Here is a 24,370-nt window from a genome sequence, read left to right on the forward strand (position 1 = left end):
CTAGTAAAGGACCAGGTTAGGGTCAGCACAAAGCCTTTCTTTGCTCGGATTGAACACCCAGTTTTGGGCTAGTGACTGCCCTCTGAGGGAAGCCTGGCCTTAGCCTTGTCATGGAGATTTGGATTCTTTTTAAAGGAAATTTGGGGTGGCCCCCGGGGGTGAGTGTAGGTGTAGACCAACAGGTAAGTGTTGGAAGCACCCTGGCCTCTCCTGCCCCCTGGACCTGAGATACTCTAGGGTCAGGTCGGAGCCTGCCAGGGCCACCCTGGGAGGCACACTGCCACCTGGCCCGCCTGTGACCCTGGGTCTGGGCCAGGAGCAGATGGACTGCAGAGGGAGTGTTGAGAGAGCAGCTGACCCCCCTTGACTCAGAACAAGTGCTGTATTCTGAGGCAGCCCAGTTTGTTGTTTTGCTGGGCCAGGCTGGAAAGTGTGTGTGTGTGTGTGTGTGTGTGTGTGTGTGTGTGATATCACTCAGTGGGCATGTGCAGAATCTGTCAGGGAAAGAATTCCAGAAAGCAGCCAGTTGGAAACTGCACAAGGAAAAGTAATTCTGTTTGGGGGAGCACGGGGGCCAGGGAACGGGGAAGGGGAGAACATGAAGGTGGTGGAGGGTAAAGTGAGCGGGCTTGGCATTCAGGAGCCCTGAAATCTGGCTTCAGCTCTGTCAGTAAGTCCCTCCATACCCAGTCCTCAGCCTCAGTTTCCCCACTGGCAAAATCTAGGGGCCGGAGAGGTGCTCCATCGTCTCTGCGGTTCCCGTCAACCCTGATTTTCCTTCGTTCGAATGAATGGAGGATTCCCCATAATGAGATGCCACGGAGGGGCCCCCATGGGAAACGCGAGAGGTCCCAGGGACCCCGGGCCGAGGGCGGGCGCCCCCTACTGGCAGTCCGAAGCCTCGCCGGGACAACGGGCAGGCCTGAGAGGAGGGGTACCCCGGCGGCGGGAGGGGGGGCCCGGCCCCAGGGAGCCCGAGAAAAAGTCGGGGGAGCCGGCTGTGGCGAGCGGAAGCCCGGAGGAAGCGCCAGAAAGCCCGGGTGAGACATACCTTAAAAGCCTGTCGTGTGCGCGTGAGCGAGCACCCGGCTCCCGCCGCGCCCGCGATGGCCAGACGCGCACCGGCGCATCCTCCCCGCGCCCGAGCCCCTCGGGGCGCCCCAGCCCGGCCCGGCCCGCCCCGCCCCGCCCCGGCCCCGTGCGCCCCAGTGCGCGCGGCCCCGCCCTGGAGCCTGGCCCCGCGCCCCGCCCCCGGGGGCACAGGAGCGGGGCGCCGTCAGCCGTCACCCGGGTGCCCCTCCCCCGGGGCACACGCACGGAGCCCCAGGTCTCCTCTAGCGACGGAGAGGGAAAGAAACTTCCTCTCCGGGGCCTTCGGAGGCCTTCGGTGCCGTGTCTGGTTTCCGCTTCAGAGCCAGGAGATGAAGTAGGGGCTGTTTTTTCCGTTTTGGGCTCCCCCACCCCAACTCAGGAGCCAGCCTCAGTGACCTTCCTGCTTTGGGCCCAAGCTCAGTACTCTTGACTGTCAGGGGCCCAGGTGAGAGGAGAGCTCACCGTCCTCCCCCGACCCCGCAGGAAGCTCTGGAGGGCATAACTAACCCAGCCCCTCAGCCAGGGCCTGCTAGCCTGCAAGGGTGTGCTGGACCTGGGGAGGGCACCTGGGGGAGGACCTGAGAGGACCACGGAGGAGCGCAGGATGTTCTGGAGGAGTGTAGCTACCCTCCCGCATGAGGCCTAGACAGGAACAGGGAGAGGATGAGATGAGACCCTCCTATAGACAGGACTTCTGGGGCTTCTGCCCCCAGGGGAGCCTTTCCTTCCAGGAACTGGAATCTGGGCCCAGCTGAGGAGCTGCAAGAGACAGGACCAAGGAAACACCTCAGGGAAAGGGATCCAAACTAATATTTATTGAACACCTACTATATGCCAAGCCCTGCTCCAGGCACTCAATGTTCCCAGTAACCTAAAGATTTTAGAACAGTTGGCTATGTTGATTCAGTAAGAAAACAGGCAAGGAGAAGTGACCAAGGTCATGCGGAAACACCTGGACTCCAAGTCTTTTAGAATGAAGGTTCAGAGACCTGAGAATGGGGTGGGGAATAGGGTTACAGAGGCAGATGTTAATAACAGTAACAGAAACCACAGTATTGAGAACTGCAGAAGGACCCTAGAAATCATCTCCAGCATCATGATTTTCCAAATAAGGAAACTGAGTCTCAGAAACCAAGTTGCTTCGCCAGTCTTGCTCCAGTGGCTCTGTACCCCATTGCCTCCCCCCCCCCCCCCCCCCCAGGATATCTTTGCCTCACTCCATAGAAGCATTGAGCTCACTTCCAGGGCAGGGGGAGGCTTTGCAGTCTGGCCCCCTCCTCTAGGAAGGGAGCTGTTTCTAGACGACCCCTTTTGTGTGCCTGAGACAGAGTCAGTGGTCCGGAAACCGTGGCCCTGGCTTTTCTGTTGTTCCTTCGGATTTGGGTCTCCAAACCTGCCACAGTTCCTTCTCTGCTCAAGGCCACACTCTGAGTCCTTGGGGCCAGCGTGGTGCCTAGCACATGGTGGGCCGTCCCATTTGACCTGTGAACACCTGAATGGTTGGAGGACCCCTGTCCCTGCGGCAGGGACCCCAGGCACAAGAGGGGGCCTCTGAGCCACTCCTGTAACTCTGTCCATAGTCCCTTTGTTCTTCCCTCTCCACAGGCAAAGAACAGAAGGAGACCAACATCGAATCCATGAAAATGGAGGCAAGTGTTTTCCTCAACCCCCAGGGGCTCTGTGGATCCTGATTCTAGGAGAAGAAAGCCACCTCTGACCACCTGTGGCGACTGTGTGTGAGGGGATCTTGAGGTGGCCCCGCCCCCTTCTTTACAAGTCCCCTTGTAAGGAGGAAAGGAGATGGGTGTGGAGGTTAGAAGTCCTCCCAACAAGGCAGCCAGCTGGTCCCGCTCTGAGACCAGGCACCCCCCCTCCTGGGTCACGTCCATGTGCCCCCTCTCCCCCTGTGGCTCACTTCTCCAGCCCGAACAGGGGCTTGCCCAGCACTTGCAGGGTTGACCTCTCTGGCCAGGAGTCAAAGCTCCTGTGTTGTGTTTGAGGTGAGTGCCTCCTCAGTTTCCCCGCAGGAGGAACAAACCTTGCGGTGGGACGGTCAGCGCCCATCTTAATGCCAGTCTGTCTCTCTGTCGTCTCTGTCCTAGGGCTCCCGGGGCCGGCTGCGGGGTGGCTTGGGCTGGGAGTCCAGCCTCCGCCAGCGGCCCATGCCGCGGCTCACCTTCCAGGCGGGGGACCCCTACTACATCAGCAAGCGCAAGCGGGACGAGTGGCTGGCACGCTGGAAAAGGGAGGTGAGGTGCCTTCTGGCCTGGGCCCCAGCCTGCCCCACAGATTTGGAGAACCAGAACTTAGCTTCAGCCACCCTTGGGAGCTGTTGTCAGGTCCTGCTGAGCCTCAGTGTCCCCTTCAGGTTAACCGTTTGCACTCACAGGGAACTGTGTAACTCCTAAGCAGTGACCAGTTTCTTTTTTTGTTCCACAAATGTTTATTGATCACTTACCACATACCAGGTAGCATACTAGGCTCTGTGCGTATATAGTTCCTGGCCTCGTGTTGCTGACATTCTGATAGTGGAGGGAGACAGAACAAGTCAAGTAAAGATAGAAAAATAAAGCCTGGGCTGAAACAGAGGATAACAGAGGCCTACTTTAGGTGGGGTGGTCAGGGGAGGCTTCTTGGAGGAGGTGGCATTTAAGTTGAGACCTAAAGGAACAAGAGCTGGCTCTGATCTGGTTGCTCCTTGGTCATTTAGTCTCTACTGCCTTGGTGCCTCTTGTTACTAAATCCCTCTACTACCTAGCTTCCACCACCACCCCAATCCCCCCCCTGCTCCCTCCCACCCACGAGCCCTATGGAAGCTATCTGATGAGGAGCCAGGTGGGGTATAGAATGTTCTAGGCAGAGGAAACATCACAAGCAAGACCTCGACTTGTTTGGCAAAATGAGAGACCAGTATGCCCCGCGTGAAAGGAGTGAGGGAGAAAGTGGGGCCAGACAAGGCTGGAAGGTAGGCAGGGGTCCGACCACCTGGGGCTTTGCAGGTCCTGGCCAGAAGCTGGTTTAAATCTCGGTACATTAAAGGTTTCTATGCAGGGGATTAAAGGGACAGCAATGGAGACAGGGTAGATTCGGGATGTATTTAGAGATAGAGTCAGTAGGGCTTACTGAGGGATGGGAGGGGTGAGGCAAGGGAGGAAATGGAAGTGACTCAGGGACACCTCTCAGGGGTCTCACCTGAACCCCCGGTGATGATTGTGTGCCATGTCCTCAGGTGGGGAATTCGGCTAGTGGAGGCACAGGTTTGGGACTGGTGGGAATTACAAGTTCAGTCTGAGACGCTGAGGTGCCTGGAGCCTGGGGGGTTGGGAAGTCCGGGCTGCAGATGCAAAGGTCAGAGGACGTCAAGAGCAGAAGCTGGTGTTTAAGTCCAGGGAAACGGATGAGCTCACCTCGGGACAGGGAGAGAGAAGAGATCAAGTCCCAGAATCACATCCATAGAAACCCCAGCATGTATGGGCCATGTAGAGAGGACTTCAGGGCCAGAGAGGCAGGCCCATTGCCTCTGACAACCTGGAGGTAGCTGGTGATTTTCCTAAGAGAAGCTTCCATGGGGGTGAAGCCAGGCCATGGCAGGCTACAGCAGTGATGGGAGGTGAGGCTGTGGAGACTGAAAGACCAAGGAGCCCCGGCAGCCCCTCAAGCCCGGTTTGTGGGGCTTTTCTCCTGTCTGACCATAGAGAGAAGGCACTTGACCTTTGGCACCAGGAAGGGAGCAGAAATGGCGCGACTTACCACCATCTGGGGCGTTCACCCCAGGCCTACAAAGGAAAGTTTACATTGTGTGAGAGCTTCTTCTAGAAAAAGTTCAGAACAAGGTATGGGTTTGGCTACTTGATTGCTTCTAGTTCCTTTGGGATCCAGGAAAGCAGGAACTTCTCTCCCCTGAAAGAGGCAGCCTGTCGAAGGTCCAGGTCCAGGAGAAGAGAGGCACTTGACCCTGAGCACGAAGTGTGGTCTTGGGATGAAATTCAGGAACTGGAGCTATTCTTGCCATCTGGTCAGTTGCCCACTCATCAGTCCTCGGCGGCCAGCAGGGGGGGCTTTGCATTTTCCTGTTCTCCCTTAGCCCTGGGGCCAAAAGCTTAGGCTTAGTGACTTTTAGACCTGGAAAATTTATAAATTCTGTGGTTCTAAAACTATGCTCCCTTGAAGAAGTATGATGGAAGCCTGCCCTCAGCTGCAATAGAAAAGGGGATCTTCTCTCAACTTACAGGAAAAATTAAGGTAGTAGGTGCATTTTCTCAATTTTAAGTTTTCTACTAGAATTTAAAAAGACTTTATCATGGGCTTCTTGTAGCATACACAGAAGTAGAGAGCATAGTGTGCTGAACAAACCCCCATGTGCCTGTCCCCCAGCTTCAACCATCATCAAAAACTTTTCTAGTAAATTTTAAACCTTTGGCATCTGCTTCTCCACTCCCAGCCAATAAAGGTAATCAATGAGCATTAACAGGAAAACTTTCAACATTGATTTAATTTAAAATGTTTTAGGTATATGTGACTTGAGGAGTAGAGACCTGCCCCTGCCCCCAAAATATATTTTCTGGGGTGCCTAGCTGGCTCCGTCGGTCAAGCAGGAGACTCTTGATCTCCAGGTCGAGTTCAAGCCCCACATTGGGTGTAGAGCTTACTGAAAAGAACAATAGCAATAACAAAAACCAGTATACTTTTTGCCAGTAAAACTGTTCCTTCCTTATTTGTATTCTATAACTAAAGATGTCCATATGAAATTCCGTGACTTCCAGTGTGGGTTTCAGCACTGCTGATCCCCTCACTCTCAGACTAGGGGGCAGGCGCTGTGCTTCTGTGCTGGCCACAGGTTCGGGTCCCATTCAGGCTATTGCCTGCCAAGGCCTGGCCGCAGTGAGGCACCCACCTGCCTTGGGCTGGGGCAGAAGTCTAGAGGAGAGCTAGCTGCAGGTATTGAGAATGTTGGGGAGACACAGGTAGCTCTCAAGCCTGCCAGGTTCCCTTCAGAACAAAGGGTAGTAACTATCACCAGCAGGCCTCTCTTCCTAGTGGCTTACCAGAGGTAAAGAAACACTTCCTCCTCTGGCAACCTCACCTCGTTCCCTGACATTCGACCTTTTCTTCTGATACTGCTTCCCTTGGCCTTCCTGACCTCGGCCCTGGGATTTTTTCCCATTTCCTCCAACTGTATCTGCTCAGCATCCTTCTCTGTCCCTTGACGATGGCATCCCCAGCCCCCACTCTTGATCCCCTTCCCACTTATGTGCCGTGCCCTCTTAGATCCTACTACCTGCCCTCCCAAAAAGACACCACCCCTCCTAGAACTACATACAGTTCCAACTCTTTCCCAGGCAGTGTCACTTGAAGGCCCAGCCAGCATTTCCTAACCTCAAAATGCAACACCTGATTTTAAAACTTCTTGCAGGGCACTGTTTTTGGGTGACCAGAACCCTCCATATCTGAGCACTGTGTGAGATACTGAGGGTACTGGAAACCTAGAGGATTCCTAATTATCCCAAGATAGGATGAGGGTTTGGGGCACCTTGGGAAGAGTATCACCCAAAGGGGTTTAGATCAATTCTGCCAAGATCATCCATGCATCAACAAGAGGTGGTTTTTGGCTTTTAAAGGATGAACTATAATTTAGGGAAAGGGAAGGAAAGGCATTGCAGAAGGAGATGTACAGCACGTGCAAAGGCTCTGGGGCATAAGGCAGCATGGCCTTTTCAGGATCAGGAACAGAAGTTGGTGGTAAAGCACAGGATGTGGGGCCTGAGGACTGTGTTGTCCTGTCTTGGGGCTTCCAGCAGACTCCAGTCTGCACCTGCTCCTTCCCTGGTCCACATGCCCCACCTGTGCAGCCTGCTTCCCTCAGAATACTCCCTCAGCTAAATTTCCTTTTGCCAGGACATCCTTGTCAGTCCAGTTATTGAGTGAGATTTACTCTTTACTTTTCCAGCTGATACTACATATCTCCCCAGGTTTTCCTCCCCCAGGAAAAAAAATGTTAAGAAGGCTTAGAATATCACAAAAGTGATATCATGAAATTTAAAGTAACTGGTTGAGGAAAAGGCGACATTTGCTCCTTCCCTGAAGCTGAGGTGGGAATTCCGGCTGGAAGTGGGAAGCTGTTGTCTCCTGTCTGTTCCCTCACATATTCCCTTCACGTCCTCACTACTACTTTTAAGGACTAAGCTCTGCTTGAATCATGACCAGGCCCTGCTATACAACCTGCAGTGGCCCCTGCATCGTCTCCCTCATGGTGCCAGAAATCCTCTGTTTCTCAAGGGGTCAACCCTCACTGTGACCTCACCCCACCCGATTTCACCACTGTCCTCTGAGAGAAAGGGCCTCTAAGAGGGATCAGTCCTCCCTTTATATTTGCCATGCGCCTTCCTTCCTCCCTCCCTTTCTTCCCACTGATCTTTCCTTTATCTACTCTTCAGGAGTGAGTCTATGAGGCTCCCCAAGATTTCTCCAGTTCACACTAACCTCTTCTCTGCACTCCACAGCCCTTACTATCACTATTTTTGGGTTTAGCACTCAGTGATATTGCATAGGGTATGTTTTCCACTATTTCTTATGTGTTACTTGTGTCTTCCCCCCATCACAATACTGGGTAGGAAGAATAGGCTCCACAAATGGCCGCAGGTTGGCCAAGCAGTTGAGAGGCTGGTGAAGTAGGACACCTCCTCAGAGAGCTCAACCCTGGGATTTCTGCCTTGAGGCCCTAAGCCCTTGGTCTCCATATGGTTTTTTCCAGAGGTGCTGACAGGCATACCTGGAGAAGAGCACGGGGCCAGGGGACCCATGTGGGTGGGTTCCCATGGGTAAGGTGGTGCCCTGACTCCTCTCCGCCCTGTGCTCCTCTGCCATGCTTGAGCCCGAATCAGCCCAGACCCCAGCAGTGAGGAGGACAGACAGGAGGCAATTCCTCCTCCCAGAGGAGGGCAAGTCCTAGGTTCCTCTTTCTAATAATTAACGGAACAGAAAAACCCAAGGGAGTACTTTGGGCTTAGCAGGGGTTTCTCACATGTGTTATTTCATTGGTTCTTGCTGCTGTGGAGGCAGAGGGGGTGCAGGGGGCTAGTCATCCAGCCGGAGGGGCTGTGGGCTTCCAGTGTATACCACTGCATATGGTTTTAGGACTCACTTGTAGCTGAGTGATGTTATGGCTCTTTCAATAGTCTCTTCACCCCAGCCCAGTTCTACATTATGTCAAGGCAAGGATACTATGTCCTGCTGATCTAGGATCTGGTCTTTTACCTGGCTCCCATCCTGAAGGGAGGGACTCATGCGTCCTTACACTTATTGGATGCTTCATACATATTCAGTAGTGATGATAACAAATTATCTGTGATTCAAGTCTAGTCTCTTGCCTTCTTCCCCTCCTACATCAGGCAGCCCCCCACCCCACTCCCTGCAATCCCCTGCTTCTAGGCTGCCCTACAGGTAGCAAAGCTTGCCTATTCCTAAAGGGAAGGGTACCTTTGGAGGTGAGCTCAAATGCTGCTTGGTGACTTACCAGATGTGGGAACTTCAGCATCACTTTTAACCCTACCGACCTGAGGTCCCTTGGCTACAGCTGGTTTTGGCTACGCTGGACACTCCAGGCGGGTCTCATGTCCATGAGGGCAGCACTTGCCAGTGCTTGCTTTCTGCCTCTCCCCAACCTGAGCTTGGTAGATGCAGGCACTCTGGGCACCTCTGGCCCCAGGGCTGGCATTCAGGAAGGACTGGGTAAAGGTTTGCTGAATGAATAAATAATTCTAATCTCAGAATTGTGTGGGTTAATAAAGTAATTCTTAATATCTAAAGCTCCTACTGTAGGCGTCTGGGTGGCTCCGTCAGTTAAGCGTCTGCCTTTGGCTCGGGTCATGATCCCTGGATCCTGGGACCGAGCCCTGCATGGGGCTCCCTGCTCCGAGGGGAGCCTGCTTCTCTCTCTCGCTCTGTCTGTCGCTCCCCCTGCTTGTAATCTTTCTCTCTCTGTGTCAAATAAATAAGTAGTCTTTAGAAAAAAAATAATAAGCTCCTGGTGCAGGGCTAGCATATAATAGGAACCGGATGATTTAAATGATTTTAAATGATACCAGTATTACACAAATACATTCTTGTTAAAAAAAAAACCTCATCCCTCCCCCATGATTTTAATTCCTGCAGCAGAGGTGCCCAGTGTTGTTAGTTTGGTGCATACATGACATGATTTTTTTCTATCCATCTCTGTGTGTATAAATATATAATTTTGTTTCACAGATGCCTTTGTTTCTTTTCCTTTTTTACATAAAGGGAACCACATTGTAGTTTCATTTTACAGCTTGGTTTTTTCACTTACGATAAGTATCAACAATCTAGCCATGTAATTATGGTTCTATCCCACCATATGGATTACCATGATTTTACTTAAACGTTCTCTGAGTGGGGGGCATTCATGTTGTTTAAGTGAGCACTGTGGCGGTGAACATCCTTGGTCACGGCTCTTTGTGTATCTGTTTCTCTAAGACCCCTAGAAAGAGAAATGCTAGGTTGAAGGGAATGTGTATTTTGCATTTTCTCAAATCTGCCAAATGGCTCTCCAAAAAGGGCAAGCACCAATTTATGCTCCATAAACAGGGTATGAGAAGACTTCCACCATTGCCAACATCAATATTTTCCTAATCTAATGGGTGGGAAAAATAGTATCTTATTATGATTTTAATTGGCATTTCCCAGATACTAAGTGAGGCTGGACATCTTTTCATATGGTTATTGGCCATTTGTGCTGCTGCTTCTATGAGCCGAGCAAATGTTGCTTCCTCTTACTTTATAACCCTGCAGTCTCAACAGACTGTGTTTCCTGTCCATCCTGGGAAGAACAGCCTGTGAGTGTCCAGAGGGTCATCTCCCGCTGTGCTATTTTCCATTTAATAAGCAATAACTGAGCACCTACTAAGTAGGGTGCCATTGTGCTGGGGGCTTTAGGAATAAGGAGATGAATTAGGTGTGATCCCCTGGGCTTTAGTATAGGAGACATGAGACATGGCAATGCAAAGTAGACCATTAAGGACTAAGACCAAATTATTAGCAAAGTATGTGGATAGCAGTTTTAGGGTATTGTGACCAGCAGGCATTCCTCACTTATCCACCGTATATAAATTAATGACAACCTGAACTTTTGTAGGACAGCCTCAAAAATAACATCTCCCTTCAAGGAGGCGATGCCATTTGGGGCAGGAATGACAAGAGTACTTTACCAAAAGGCTGAAAATGTTTTTAAAGGTATTCCCATGAGGGCCTGTAATCAGAGTGACTTCTAGGGCTGGCCTTTAGGATAGGCTATGAAATTGCCATCCTAGAGGCTCCTGTTGTCTCCTAAGTGGGTGGACCATTTGCACACTGGAGCGTTCACTTCATCTGGGGGCACAGAAAAGACCGCTTAGAACAACCCCCACTTTTTAGTGGTGAGAAAGCAAGTGGCAGGGCTGGCCACAGCAACCCTCAAACCAGGCAAAAGGGGGTCGGACTTTACTGAGCGTCTATTTCGTGCCCAGCACTGTGCCAAGAGCATTCACTTTCACCCCAGAGCTAAGATGCGATCAAGTGAATTCATATGCTGGGAACCCCGCAAAATTGAGTCTGCTCCAGGGGCCCAGCCCAGGTCAGGAAGCTAAAGCTAAGTCCACCTGAGCTTCTGGGAAACCCTTGTCCCAGAAGCCTTACATGCATCAATCACAGTCCTACAGCTCACCTTTCCCTAGCAAACAGGACCTGCTAGCCTTATAAGGAAATTCCCCACTTCCTAGCCAATCCTGCCCTGTTTCCGCATTGCGTCTGTCTCCTAACATTCGTCAAGCTTGCTCCTGCCCAGAATCCCTCCGGAAGAGTGCTCTATTGCTTGTTAGGCACTGTACTCCCCGATCCGTGGATTGTTCTTCCTTGAATAAAGGACACCAAACTCATTACTAAATTGTATTATTTTTGTCATTTGACAGATATATTGTCTGCAATTACTGTAAGAATTATTTTTATGCCTGTTTTACTCTTAGGAAACTAAGATTTCCCCTAGATGAGGAGGTAAGCGCCACACGGATGTGCTTGTAGAGCGTTCCCAGGGGCAGAACTGATCTCATGCTACTTCTGTTTTGCACCCAGATGACTCACCTGCAACAGTATCTTCCTGGTTTGCAGTCATGGCTTCTCCTCAAACTAAAGTATGGGGTTAAAAGAGGGCTAGAGCTGCCCCCCACCCCCTGCCCCGCCACCTCCTCTCGCCACCTCCTGGGCTGTCCGTCCACTGCTGGCCACTCACCTTTGCCAGGTTTGGGTCCTTTTCAGCCATTGGGATGGGTCCCCCACTCTACTTATTTGGTCCTGAGGCCTTCAGGGCTCAAAAATTGCCGTTTTCTCATAACTGTACATTTGATATTGTGAGACTGGCTTAAAGAAAGTTGGAGCGAGATTCAGGAGGCCTGGTGTCTGGGCTCAGCCTCTGCCCCTGATCCATTTTGAGAAGGTCCTTCTCTCTGTATGTTAGCTTCCTTCTTTGTAATGTGACAGATAGACATAGCTGACTCCAGAGATCCCAGCAGTTTATCATTTGCCGGGAGGAGAGCTGGAGTCATACTCTGTAGCACCTTTGTCTCCTATAGTACCTTGTACATGACTTCCAAATTAAATATTTGAGTACATTCTCAGACCTTACATGCATGCCTCTTTGAGAAGCACACATATAAAGTATCCGGATAAGGATCCATATCAAGACTTCCGTAACATTTACGTGTTTGGTGCTAGAGGCTAGCTTTCCTTTCCTCTTCTCTACCATCCCTCTTTCCTCTGCTGGTGTTATATGCCCAGATCAGAAAGGCTGACCGTGGTGCTCATCTTCAGACACTAGGCCCAGGCCAGGAAGAGGCTAAAAAGGAGAGGTGGCAAAGTGCTACCCCCCCACCCCCCCACAGAGGTTGACACTTGCTCCCGTCTTCCTGGGACATTTCCTTAGCTTGGGAATTCACTTTCCAGCTTCTGGCTTTGGTGGCCATCTCCCAAGATCTGCTCCCTTATTATTGCTACTTTTCTTTTCATTAATCACATAATCCTTCATTCATTATTTCAAAGACTTGTCGAACCTTAACTGAGCAAATACTGTGTGCTTAGGCTTTAAGATAGGTATCTTATTTATTTAGGTATCTACCGCATTCCAGCATTTTCTAGACACTAAGGAAACAGATTTGAAGGAAAGCCAGAATCCTATCCTGGGATCCCCCCACCCCCCCGGCCCTCAGAGAGGTAGGCAGGTAAGGGAATAATATCTCATGTTCCAACCCAGTAGGGCCATTTTAGAAATATGAGCAAAAGGGCCATGGGAGCAACTAACCAGCCCTGTCTGGGGACCCTGGGGTGGGCTTGCCAAAGAATAGACAGCACACAGGCCTTCCACTGGAACCAGGAGTCTCCCTGACAGGGATGGTGGGGAGGGGCATTGAGTGCCGAGAAATCCTCTGGGAGTTTGGAGTCTGGAGCACCTCAAGATGGCTTGCATATTTGGCTCAACTGTGAGAAGCATTCTCGTAGCACTTTCTATGAGGCAGACAATGGCGAAGGTATAATGGTGATGTTCTCTCTGCTTTGCTGGAAAGACCAGACCATTTGTCCACGAGGCCCCAGGGATGCTGAAGCATGGGGAGGTTGGCTGGACCGTGTGACTCCAGGAAGGAGATGAAGGAGTTAATGGACTTGAATTCAGTCATCACTGAACACACACAGTACTGCGGTGGTGGTGCTGCAGGTGCACAGCTCCTGCCCCAGAGGCACATATGGCCAGTAGAGGAGGCTGGAATATTCACCGTGACCTCGGGGACAGGCAAAGTGTGGGGCTTGTTCTGTGCTCTGGGTACCAGGAGTCCGGTGAGCACAAAAGATGGCGAGAGAACTTCTAGGGGATTCCCAGGAAGCTTTCTGGCAGAGGCATCCTTTGAGAATTCTAGTAGGGATACGTAAGGAAGGTTATTTCAGGGAAAGAACCACTGGACAAAGAGGAGGCATGAAGCTTCTGGGTTGTTGAGGGAACAGTGAGAGCTCTGGCAACTAGGGTGTGTGAATCAGGGAGGAAGCATAAGAAGAGATAAAAGTGCAAAGGAAGATGGTCAGATCAGCAAAGGCCTTCCTGTCATGGTGAGAAGTTTAGGCTTCACTGTGCAGGGGAGGGAGAAATGGGCTTAAGGAAGATAAGCCCAGCAACGTTGCAAGAGAGTCCAGAGCAGAAAAGTGGAGAAGGAGGACGAGTTAGGAGGGCATTCCATCTGGCTTTGACTGTGGGTCCAGGTAACAGGAGGCAGACACAATAGAATTGTCTCCAGTTGGAGGGCAGGGAGAAACCTGCTTTGGATCTGGGGGCTGGGGATGGTGGTCATTATCTGAGCTAGAGGATCCTGGAGGAAGAGCAGGTTTGGGACCGGAAGGTGGCGTGGGCTTTTCATTTCCTTAAGGATGTATTTTGGTATGAGCAGGAGCTTTTAATTTTAATAAAGTCCAATTTATCCATTTTTTTCCTTTTCTCAGTATGGATGTGGATGTGTGTATCTCTAAGAATTCTCTGCCTACCCCAAGGTCCTGAAAGTATTCTCTTAGGAGGGAGGCAGACCTTTGTGTCAGGCATTAGACAGGCTGCTTTTGAGAAGCCAGCAGGGTGTCTGTGCACCAGGAGAGGTGTAGCAGGCAGCTCAAAAGGTGGCTCTGGAACCAGACTGCAGGTCAGGGTTGTGAGGACAAGTGCATGCTGCAGAGGTGTGAGGGGGAGCCCCAAAGGATGGAGAACAACCCGCATGACAGGACCAGGATAGGGAGGGGGAGGGACTTGGAGCTTCTGGGAGCAGCTGGCACCTGGGACCACGAGGAATTCCGGAACCAAAGGAGTTCTGGAACCTATTAGAGAACCATTCAAGCCCTTTCCTCACCAGACTATGGAGCCCTTTCTAATTTCTGATCTCCGTGAAGTGTCTGGCCCTCCTGGCCTTCCACCTCTCAGTTTATACTCTCTCCTGGTACGGTGCCATGTGCGCATGAGTGTGTGTGTGTGTGATTTTTACCAGTTTTCTTCCAACTTGCCATTTTTAAAATTACAAGTCTTTACAGATGCCTTATGACTCTTCCCCTGTTCCTCTGTAGTCAGTAAATGGTGGGCAGTATAAATATTTTAATTTTTCACTTCCAACTCAGATGGATTGAAGAAAAATAGGGTTGAGACAGCTCAATGTCCTGTGTATTTGTATCTAGATGCTGTTTAAAGGGCAACTTTGTGGAGTAAACAAAAACCAGAAATGAGTTGGGCTTGCTCCATAAATAACGAAAATGCCATTAGAATTCAGTGTGTCTTAAAGGGCAGGTTGGTGTAATAATACTGCATCGAAGCTTCTGGGCAGTGCATTCAAAAGGCACATTCCTAGGCCCCTTTTGGAACCTATGGAAGCAGAATCTCTAGCGTGGTTCCTGAGAAAGCTGGTTTTCTAGCTAGCTTCCCAGATGATTCTGTGGCTTATTAGAAGTTTGAGAACCACCAAGCTTTGGATGATTCAGAGTAAACCAAACTTGGTACGGAAGTGATTTCCCAAAAGATGCATTTATTGTATCACCCACATCGTTGGGGCGGGGTGGGGGGTGGGGGGGCGGGGTGTGTCTCTGTGCACTTTAGAATCACCTGGGAATTCCGTCTTGCTTTAACCGGCCCTGCCTGGGCCCCTCCTCCGGGATTCATTGGAATTTAGTGATGGGCCCTGGCCCACGGAGTTTCTGAAGCACTCCAGGTGATTTCTAATACAGCCAGGGTGAGACTCTCTGATCTGGGAATAACTGAGCGAGGAAAGAAGTGCGAGTCTGAGGTGGAGCTAAGGAACTGTTTCCAAACATGGGGTGGGGGGGAGAAGACCGGAAAGGACTTGGTACAGGAATTCAAATTTTCCCTTTGGGATGGAGATGGTAGGCGTTCCTGCTGTTTTCAGCAATAGTTTACCGCAATGCTAGTCTGCCGGGCTCCTCCTGGGGCTTCTCTTAGGACTCTGAAACTTGAGAGGGTCTGCATGCCTGAATCTGAATGGTGGTCCCTGAGGCCCCTCCCTTTGACCCCCAGGCCTGGAGCAGGGGTGGGGGAGGGGAAGGCAGTCTGTTTGGGTTTACCAGGTTCTTTTTGACCCATACCCCTCACACTTCTCTTTAGGCTCAGGTTTCTAAAGCTAAGTGACAACATCGACAAGTGCTCAGGCCACCTGGACATAGGGTTCTTTCCACTTCTCAAATGGTGCACCTTCCTGCCTTCCTTCGGTCCTCCCTGTAATATTCAGCAGACATTGGTGGTCCCATCAGACTGATCAGAAACCAGAAGCCAGAGAAGCTAGGCACCTACTGAAGCTAGTCCTGGCATCAGCTGTGATCCTCTGCTCAGGCCGAGACCTCACATCCCACTCCTTGTGTTGACGTGGCCAAGGCCATGGGGACAGCAACATTGCCACCTGTACCCCTGCTCCCTGCCCAGACCCCGCCCTCTATTCTCTCTGAGGTAGAGCCCTGCACACCCAGGGCTCTGATCTAGGGGATGAAAGTGATCCGGAGGAGAGAGCTGGCCTTGCGGGGAAGCCTTCCCCTTTTGGAGTGGACCTGGAGCTGTAGGGAAGGAGAAGGCAGATGGGTGCTTTGGAGCAGACCTGGAGCGGTAGGGAAGGAGAAAGCAGATGGGTGCAGTGAGGTCCAGGAGCCTCAAGGCTGCTCTGGCGAGTTAGGGCTTCCAGGCACACAGCAACAGGGAAGTGCAGCAGTGATTGGAGACAACGACAAGGTTGGGAGGAGTGAAGGCTGCTTGGGGTCGACAAGGTTGGGAGGAGTGAAGGCTGCTTAGGGTCGTGGTAGGGAGAAATGAGGTGAGGGGTCAGCCAGGAGGTGCCTCCTTGACCCTCTATCGCTCCCCAGTTCAGAAGAGTACATCTGAGTGTGTGGATTGTGCAGCGGGCGCCAGGGCTCCTCCTCCCTCCAGTTGTGCTTATGCCTCACACCCCTGCCCTCCATCTGCTGGGGAGCCCAGGCAACTGCAGACACCCCTAAAGATCTGGCCTCTCTTGTCTGAAAACCCTGGGAGGTTGTGCTCACTCCTAGCTCAGCCCCTGTCACACTCCCGTTCCTGCCCTTACTGATCTTGGTCTCTGATTTCCTTCAGCACACGGAGACAGCATCCCCACCACATAATTTACCATCTAATTGCATGCTGTCTTGGATGAGGGCTGTGGTTCCATGTGCGGTGGGTCTTGGGCACACAATTAGGCTGAGTAACAGAAGGGTGGAGGCCAGTCTCCCCCACCTCCACAGTGTCCACTCCCCTCCCCCCAGCTACTGCAGGTGGCTCAGGACTGCCAAGCTCCTGGATTCTGGGGTCCTGTCCGGGTGCCTTCCAGGCAGGCTTGGCTGTCGGCTCCCTGGGGAGTACAGCACATCTCTGCTGTGGGCTTTTAGACTGGCGAGGGGGATGGGGTGCCCCAGCCCCCCGGCGTTTGCTGAACGCCGCACCTCAGGCCCAAGTTTGGGAAGATGGCCCAGAGCCCAACCAGGCCAGCACACTGCAGGTTGCCATGGTGACCCTTTTGGTTTGCTTCCGAAGGAGGATAGTTTCTTTCAGCCCAGATCATCTGCCTGGACTGCCACCATGCTGTGCACTCTGGGAACCAGACTGTCCAGCCCCATTACCTCTGCTTTGTGCTACAGGGGATGGCTTGTCGAGAGGCTCAGTTCTAAATCATAATCGAGGATCAGCAGATAGAGCGTGTTCTGGCTTGAAGGGGAGCAGGAGGGGAGCGGCCTCACCTCAGACACGTGCACTGGGGGAGCTCACCTCTGCATCTTCTTCTACCTACCCCTTCCTCTCTCCAGACCGCTTCCTCTTCAGTTAGTGGCTCTGACCCTTTGGGTGGGTTTCAGTTTCCTCATTTGTAACCAGGACAGCCAGGGCCTTTAGTGGTTTCCACACCTGGCAAGCATCAGCATTACCTAGGGAGGTTTTTGAACAGATTCCCCAGGCCTTGCCCCAAGCTTGCTGATCTCCTCAGGGCCCAGAAATCTATATTTTTGAAAATCTCCTTGGGTGATCCTAATACAATTAAACCCAACCGACTTTGGGACTCTCCTGGCCAGAAGATCCACGGGGCCCTTGCAGGGAGAAAAGGAAGCTCTGCCCTGTGCTGAGGACTGACCAGCCTTGCTGGGTTCCCAGGAGCTTCTGAAGAGCCCCTTGCAGGTTACTCCTGTCAGGAAGCGGGTGTTTCCTGGTCACACTGGCTAAGCCAAGACCAGGCCCCCACCTTTCCCCCACAGGAGAAGCCCAGAGACAGAGAATGACAGGAAGGGGGGGTAATGTTGCCATAACAACCAGCTCTAGGCAGAGGCCTCCCTTCCAGGGGCTGGTACTTCACCCCAGTAATGGTGGTTTCCATGGAGATGGGTTACTGAGGGACAGGGGGAACATTTGCCCCACTTAGAGCATTAGTCAGGAGCTGCCAGAAGACAGACCATCTCTAGGTGGGAGCCTTGGACCCCTGTCAACTTCAAGCTCCCCACCCCCCCAACTATGGCCTCTGCTCTCCAGGTGCAGGTCTGACACTCTCTCCTGCTTAGTTGCTCTCTCTGCGACTGGTCTCCCTAGCAACAAGTCCTGCTAACTCCTTGCTGTTGGCTCCGTGGCTATTTTTAGCTTCACTGCCAGCAGCCCAGTCCTGGTCATTTGCTTGCAACCTCCATATGGATTGCAGGGGAATAGGCAAACAAAGATTCCTGGCCTCTCTGGGGGGCCCTAGGCTTGGACCTCTTAGCACCTATTACAATTTTGCTCTGGAAAATATCTGTCCCCAATTGGGAACTTGGGCAGTGGATTCCAGATGAGGCTCCCGAGACAATGTTGAATTCCGTTCCACAAACACTGTTTAAATCCTCTACAGCGTGCAAGGAGCTCCAGTCCACACTGCTTCCATAGGAAGCTAAGGTCCAGGCCCTGCCCTCTAGGAATTTTTAATCTTGTGGAGGAGAAAGATGAGTACACAATCGCCTTAGTGGGCAAATATTGGCAGGTGCTAAGAGAGAGGATTACAAGGTGCTATGGGAGTGAGGCGGAGGAGGGGCAGGGTCATTTTTCTGTGGGGGTAGGAGAGAGGGAGGGGCCAGAGCAGCACTGTCCCACAGAACTTTCTGCAGTGATCAAAATGTTTTAAAGATCTGTGCCATCCAGGACAGTAGCCCCCAGCCACATGGGGCTCCTGGATACTTGGAAGGTGGCCAGAGCAACTGAGGAACTGAACTTTTAGTTCATTTTAATTAATTGAAATAGCACATGCTGTGAGTGGCTACCCTGTTGGACAGTTTGGGTCTAAAGAAACTTTCTTGGTGGAGGTGGACCAGGCCTGGAAGGATAGATAGGATTGGGGCTGGTGGGAGTTGCAGGGGAGGAGCAAGGAACAGCATGAGCAAAGGCACAGAGGCAGGGAAAGGGCATATTTTGGGAATAGCAAGTGGGTGGGCAGAGCGTGGGCTTCGTGATGTAAGTGCTGTGCAGATCGTGGGGGCCTTGAATGCCACGCAGAGTGTTGCCTGTAATCAGCAGGTAGTCAGAGTCTATTGCACAGCACAAAGGCTTTAGAGCTGTAGGCAGGAGAAGGGAAGGATCAGAAGAGACATCCATTTTGATCTCATGGCCTTTTGTGGGGATGAAGCCTCCTTGGCCTTGGGATGGCTGGGAAAGCTTATGTGGTAATAAATATATGCCGTGACTCCTCGATGTGGGGCTTTGCAGGTGGCTTCATAGGGATCATAGCTTCTCTGGTTTTGAGTAAAGGGACTCAATTAGTTAAATATCCTGTTTGATAGAAGTCACATAACACCCCCCTTCCAGCACTGGATTTCATGTCAGTGCAGACCAAAGAACACTGAACTTTGAGTTAATATCAGCCCAGCAGATATGGCATTCCCACCTTGACATGTGGGACTTACTGCTCTTGGCACGAGGTGGGAACGGGGGTGCTCATGGCCTAGTAGTGCCTCATCTCAGTTCTTTGAGCTGGAAAGTCAGATTAACCACACTTACTGTGATCATGTTCTTCGGAAACACAGGAGAGCGACGTACACCAGGTTGTTAAACTTACCGATTTATAACAGGACCTGTCCTTGCTACACAGATCCTAATACTTGTCCTCTTGCCTTCTGGCAACTTATGGGTATCAGAGTCACTGGAAAAATGTAATTAAGATTAGAAGTTTCCTTGATGAATCCAGGGTCAGGGTAAAGAGTCAGGTGTCCTTAAAAGAGGCTAAATCCCTGCTCTCTGCCTGTCATACAGGAAATGTGCCCTTTCTTTCAGGTCACTCTCTCTTTTGGGCATCCTGGATACTTCCTCTCCAACACTTCTTTTAGGCTCTTGACATCCACCAGCTCTTTTTTTCATCCAGGAGTTCCCCCCTTTCAATGTACTTCTATCACGTTTCTAAGAACCTGGCTCGTTTTACATAACCCTCCTATTTCGGGTTGACTATCTTTATCACAATCAAAAGACCTATCTCGGGGTGCCTGGCTGGCTCAGTTGGATTGATCTCAGGGTCGTAAGTTCAAGTCTCACGTTAGATGTAGAAATTAGGGGATCCCTGGGTGGCTCAGCGGTTTAATGCCTGCCTTTGGCCCAGGGTGTGATCCTGGGGTCCCGGGATCGAGTTCCACGTTGGGCTCCCTGCATGGAGCCTGCTTCTCCCTCTGCCTTGTCTCTGCCCCTCTCTCTCTCATGAATAAATAAAATATTAAAAAAAAATAGATGTAGAAATTACTTAAAAAAAATAAATAAACTTAAAAAAAAAAAAAAAGACCTAGCTCAGTAACCACCAGGAGGGTTGCTTTGGAAGGTCAAGGACATACATGACCTGAGGATCCTTGAAACCTGCCTTGGCTTTTTCCTGACATTTTGCTAAAGTCACCCCTTGTCCTAAATCTGAGGTCTCTTCTGTTTGGGGCCTGTCTCTGTCCACTGAGGATGAAGAAGACATGACTCTCTGAGTGACTCATGAAGGGAAGGGAACCTTTCCTGTCCACATAGCTACAGATAGAGGGATGGTGCCCGAGGTTGGCAATAGGACAACTTTGAGTTTGGGCTTTCTTTTGCTTAAATTGGGAGCTGGGTGGAAGAGGTAAAATTTGAGCTTAATTTTAGAAGATGAGAATAAGGATATTTGGCAGCTGGAGGGAAAGACTATAAGTGGGCCAAGAGAAAGTGAAACTGATGGCCTTGCTCCATTCTGACACCTTGAGTTCTGGCTGCTCGAATAGGCATAATTAGCACCGTCTGAAGGAGTCTCAAGACCAAAGAGTATAGAGTCTAAGGTGTTATGGCCACGTAGTAATGGAAAAGGAGAGGTCAGAAAGGAGACAGAATGTCTTTTAAAAGAGCCAGCCGGGATCCCTGGGTGGCGCAGCGGTTTGGCGCCTGCCTTTGGCCCAGGGCGCGATCCTGGAGACCCGGGATCGAATCCCACATCAGGCTCCCGGTGCATGGAGCCTGCTTCTCCCTCTGCCTGTGTCTCTGCCTCTCTCTCTCTCTGTGACTATCATAAATAAATTTAAAAAAAAAAAAAAAAAAATTTAAAAAAAAAAAAAAATAAAATAAAAAAAAAAATAAAAAGAGCCAGCCAAGCCAGATCAGAAACTTCATTTTGAGAGGAGGCCGGGCTTTGGGGGGGGGGGGGGTATCCTAAAGTGGCCTCGTGTACAGGCCTTGAATGCTGAGGAGACATCAGTGAGAGATGAAGTGAAGGAAGTGCTATTGCATTCCTCAAAGGGTGAGAGCAGGCAAGAGGCACAAATTCAGGGCTTCTCATCTCTGCATGGGGCTCTTCTGAAAAATTGTACCAGATACCTTGATTGGGTTGAAAGATAGTTTGAGCAGAAGAGCTTGTGTTTTGTGGAATGGCTCCTTCTGCTGGCTGTTATGAGTTCTGGGACTCAGTTGGGGTGGGGAGAGGGAAGTTTGAACTCCCCAAGTATTATATGGAGAAAGTCCTCTGATGTGGTGTCCTTCTCCCTCTTCAGGGCTTGCTTGCTCTGATGGCTCTCAGAAGGATGCTGAGCCCCAGGAGGGATGGGAGGGCTGTCCTTCACAGCACAGCTCTTGACCTCATTCTACCAGCATCATCATCATCGGTGCCAGCTGGTATGTTCCCAGCTGACTGTGGCTGGAAGCCAGGCACCTGGGGCATCATCTCTTTAAGAGATGCTGGTATTCCAGAGCCTGGGAGGGCAGATGTTATCACTTCTGTTTTGCAAAGGAGAAAACTGACTTCTTGGGGTTAAGTGACTCCTTCAAGGTCATGGTAATGGAACCAGAACCCAAGTTCAGACCTTCCTAAAAGTGCTATTGGCTCAACAGCCCTCTGCTGCCCAGAGCAATTACCTTCAGTTTCTCTGCTCTTCCTTCCAATTTACTGTGCACATTGAAACCAGGCTGATCTTTCCAAAATATCCAATCCATCTGGTATTCTCAGAGTCTGCGGTTAGTCTTCACTGCTATAGATTGTATCCATTGACCTCTTTCTCTGCACCCTTTAGCCTTAGTTGTAGTGGGATGTGGCAGGTGGAGGTGGGCAGGATTTTCTCTCACCTCAGTCTTCCATCTCTTATTTCTTTCCTATCTTAACTCATTCCAGATCTGATTCATCTTTGCTCTGCACTGCCCTCCTTAACCTCATTTATCATTCATACTGGCCACTTTTTGTTGGCTTTCAAGCCAACCAGGTCCATGGGGCTTGGTATTTGTGGTACAGTTATCTTCACAAATGTTTTTCAATGACCTTTTACTATCTCTCCAAGTCTAGTTGAATCTGTCAACTCTTTGATTGGCAGGGCCAGGAGGGTCTGCTGCTTTATCTGATGTGGGTGGAGACTGTGTGTGTGTGTGTGTGTGTGTGTGTGTGTGCGTGCCCGCGCATGTATGTGAGAGAACGTATGTGTCTCCTTGAGGGGAGGGGCCTCTGCTGGGAGGAGGGAGCTTGAATTGGTGGAGGCCCTACCTGGAGGCTCCAGGAGAGGAATGTGGTCTTCTTGAGCTGCAGATGATTGTGCCCAGGAACGAGAAACTGCAGTCCTTCTAACTTAAGAGTGTGCCTTCCCCCCCACCACCTGACACAGAAAAATGGGACATTCAACGCAGATCCTGAGTGACCTAGGGGACCCAGGGACTTGGCCAGGAAGAGGTTTTCCAAAGCCTGAACTCAAGGCACGCTTTTAAGGGACCCCTCTCTATCCACCTGTAGTATGAAGAGGAGAGCCCTCTCCCCAGCACTTCTTGTTCTGGAGCGCTCCCAATTTCTGCAGGCGTCTTCTGTCCGCCTCTGTGTGCTTTGAGTTTTCCCTACAGCTTCCTGGGCCTCTACGCTCATCTGTAAGCTTTTTCTTGTTTTCTTTTTTTTTTTTTTTTTGGTTGTGCTTCCGAGAGACTGACTTTTAACAACTTTCTCCTGGCTCTCCCAGGCTGTCCGCAACCTCCTCTCTCCTTTGGCCGGCGCTCCTGGCCCGCTCCGCGCTCCCGGCTTACCTCCGCCGCTGCAGAGCAGCCCCTTCCCCCCCGGTCCCCTTCCCTACCTCCGCGGGCTCCCCGCCTCGCCCCACGGCGCCCCTCGGAGCTCGCGCAGAGTCTGGGCGGAGGGGGCGGGCGGGCCGGCCCGGAGGAGGGGGCGGCGCCGCCTCCGGCCCGGCCTGGGCGGGGTCCTGGGAACGGGCGGAGGCCCAGCCGCGCCCCCAGGCCCCGGCGGCGGCCCGCGCCCCTCGGACGGCAGAGAGGGGCTGGCCCACTGCCAGCGTCTGAGAGCCGGCCCCCTCCCCCGGCCCGCCCGCAGCCAACCAGGCACTCCAGCGGGGCCCACGTGACCTGGAGTTCTAGACAAAGAAAATGTTCAAGCCCTCCCCCCCGCCTCCCCCCTCCCCCTCTCCCTGGCCCCCTCCGCCCCCAGCCCCATCGCCCCCTTCCCCTCCCCCCAGACGGGCAGCTACTTACAGAGCTTCAGGGCCGGGGCTCACACCTGAGCCGGACCACAGAGGGGCTGCACCTGGCCTTATGGGTAGGTTCCTGGACGGAGCCCTGGGGAGGCTGGGGGCGGGGAGGCGGCAGGGGCCGGTGGGAGGATCTCTGGGCCGCTGCAGCCCTCTGGATTTGAGAAGAGTCAAAGTATGCCTCCCTGGCCCGCAGGAGCTGGCCGCTCTGCCTGGCCCGAGTTCTGGAGATGCTGAGTTAGTGCCGTCCCACCCACTCCCGCCTCTGGAGCCCCAAGCCCCCACTCCTCCCTGCGCTCAGGTGGGACCTGGCCCTGCAGGGGCCAGAAGAGCAGCCCCAGCGTGTGAACCTGGGGCAGGAGTCCCTGAAGGCTGGGGGGCAGGCCCTGGCCCAGGGGAGCTGGGCCATCAGGAGTTGGGCTGCAAGCAGCGCCTCTGGTGAGCTAACTGGCTGATGGCTCGTTGGCATTTCCTTGCTGACCAGTGCTCCTGGCTGGTGGACCATGCTGTCCTCGGGCCGTACCAGCCTTGTGGCCTCTTGGGAGAGGGACAGTTTCCTCTCCCGCGTGTCCCTCGGAGCGACCAGGCAGACCAGCAGAGAGAAGTGGCGCTGGGTGGGAGGGAATGCTGTGACCCTGACAGGGGCAGTGGCACATCAGCGGGTGTCGCGGGGCGGGAGGGGGGGGGGCAGCCTGACGACAGCCTGTGATGGGAGAGGTGCCCGGGACAGCCTGGGATCCACTGCACCAGCGGGGAGTCCGCATGGGCGCCCAGACCTCTGACCTTTGGAACGGGAAGCAGCCCGAGTCGCAGAGGAAGGTGGAGGCGGGACAGCTGCCCAGGACGATGGGACTGGTCAGGGAGGCCTTGCCTCTACTAGAGTGGAGTTACCAGTGGCTTTCCAGGCTGGATAAACTCCAGAGAAGTGGCTTCCTTGAGCCGCAGTAGTGGGAGGGGGTGGTGTGGTGTCTTCCTTGGTCCTGCCCAATCTCTGGGCCTCTCTGGAGTAGGACCTTGTGAACTGGGGGTAGGAGCCTTTAGCCCAAATGCCAAAGCCCTGAGTTAACCCTTCTTTATCCCATTGTTTGCCTGGGGAGGAGGGTGGGAGTGAGCGTGGAAAAAAGGCATTCCCACACTGCCCTAGGCAGACTATTCTAATGAGGCCCCTCCCCCACCCAGCCACCGTCTCTGCCACTTCTTCCCCTTTCCTCATGCCTCCTGCTGCTAACCCACCCCCTTCCTCCTTCCCCCACCCCTGCTGGCC

At 52.3% G+C, this 24,370-nt stretch overlaps 1 protein-coding gene across 1 annotated transcript in view; it reads left to right on the forward strand.

Moving 5' to 3' along the window:
* DNMT3A (DNA methyltransferase 3 alpha) overlaps positions 1–24,370 on the forward strand; it is an 80,240-nt gene that overhangs the window by 35,319 nt on the left and 20,551 nt on the right. The window contains 2 exon segments of the mRNA XM_041754299.1: positions 2,698–2,741; positions 3,195–3,341. Coding sequence (XP_041610233.1) covers positions 2,698–2,741; positions 3,195–3,341 — 191 coding nt within the window.

This window comes from Vulpes lagopus, chromosome 5 (assembly GCF_018345385.1).
Source record: "Vulpes lagopus strain Blue_001 chromosome 5, ASM1834538v1, whole genome shotgun sequence".
Taxonomy (NCBI): domain Eukaryota; kingdom Metazoa; phylum Chordata; class Mammalia; order Carnivora; family Canidae; genus Vulpes; species Vulpes lagopus.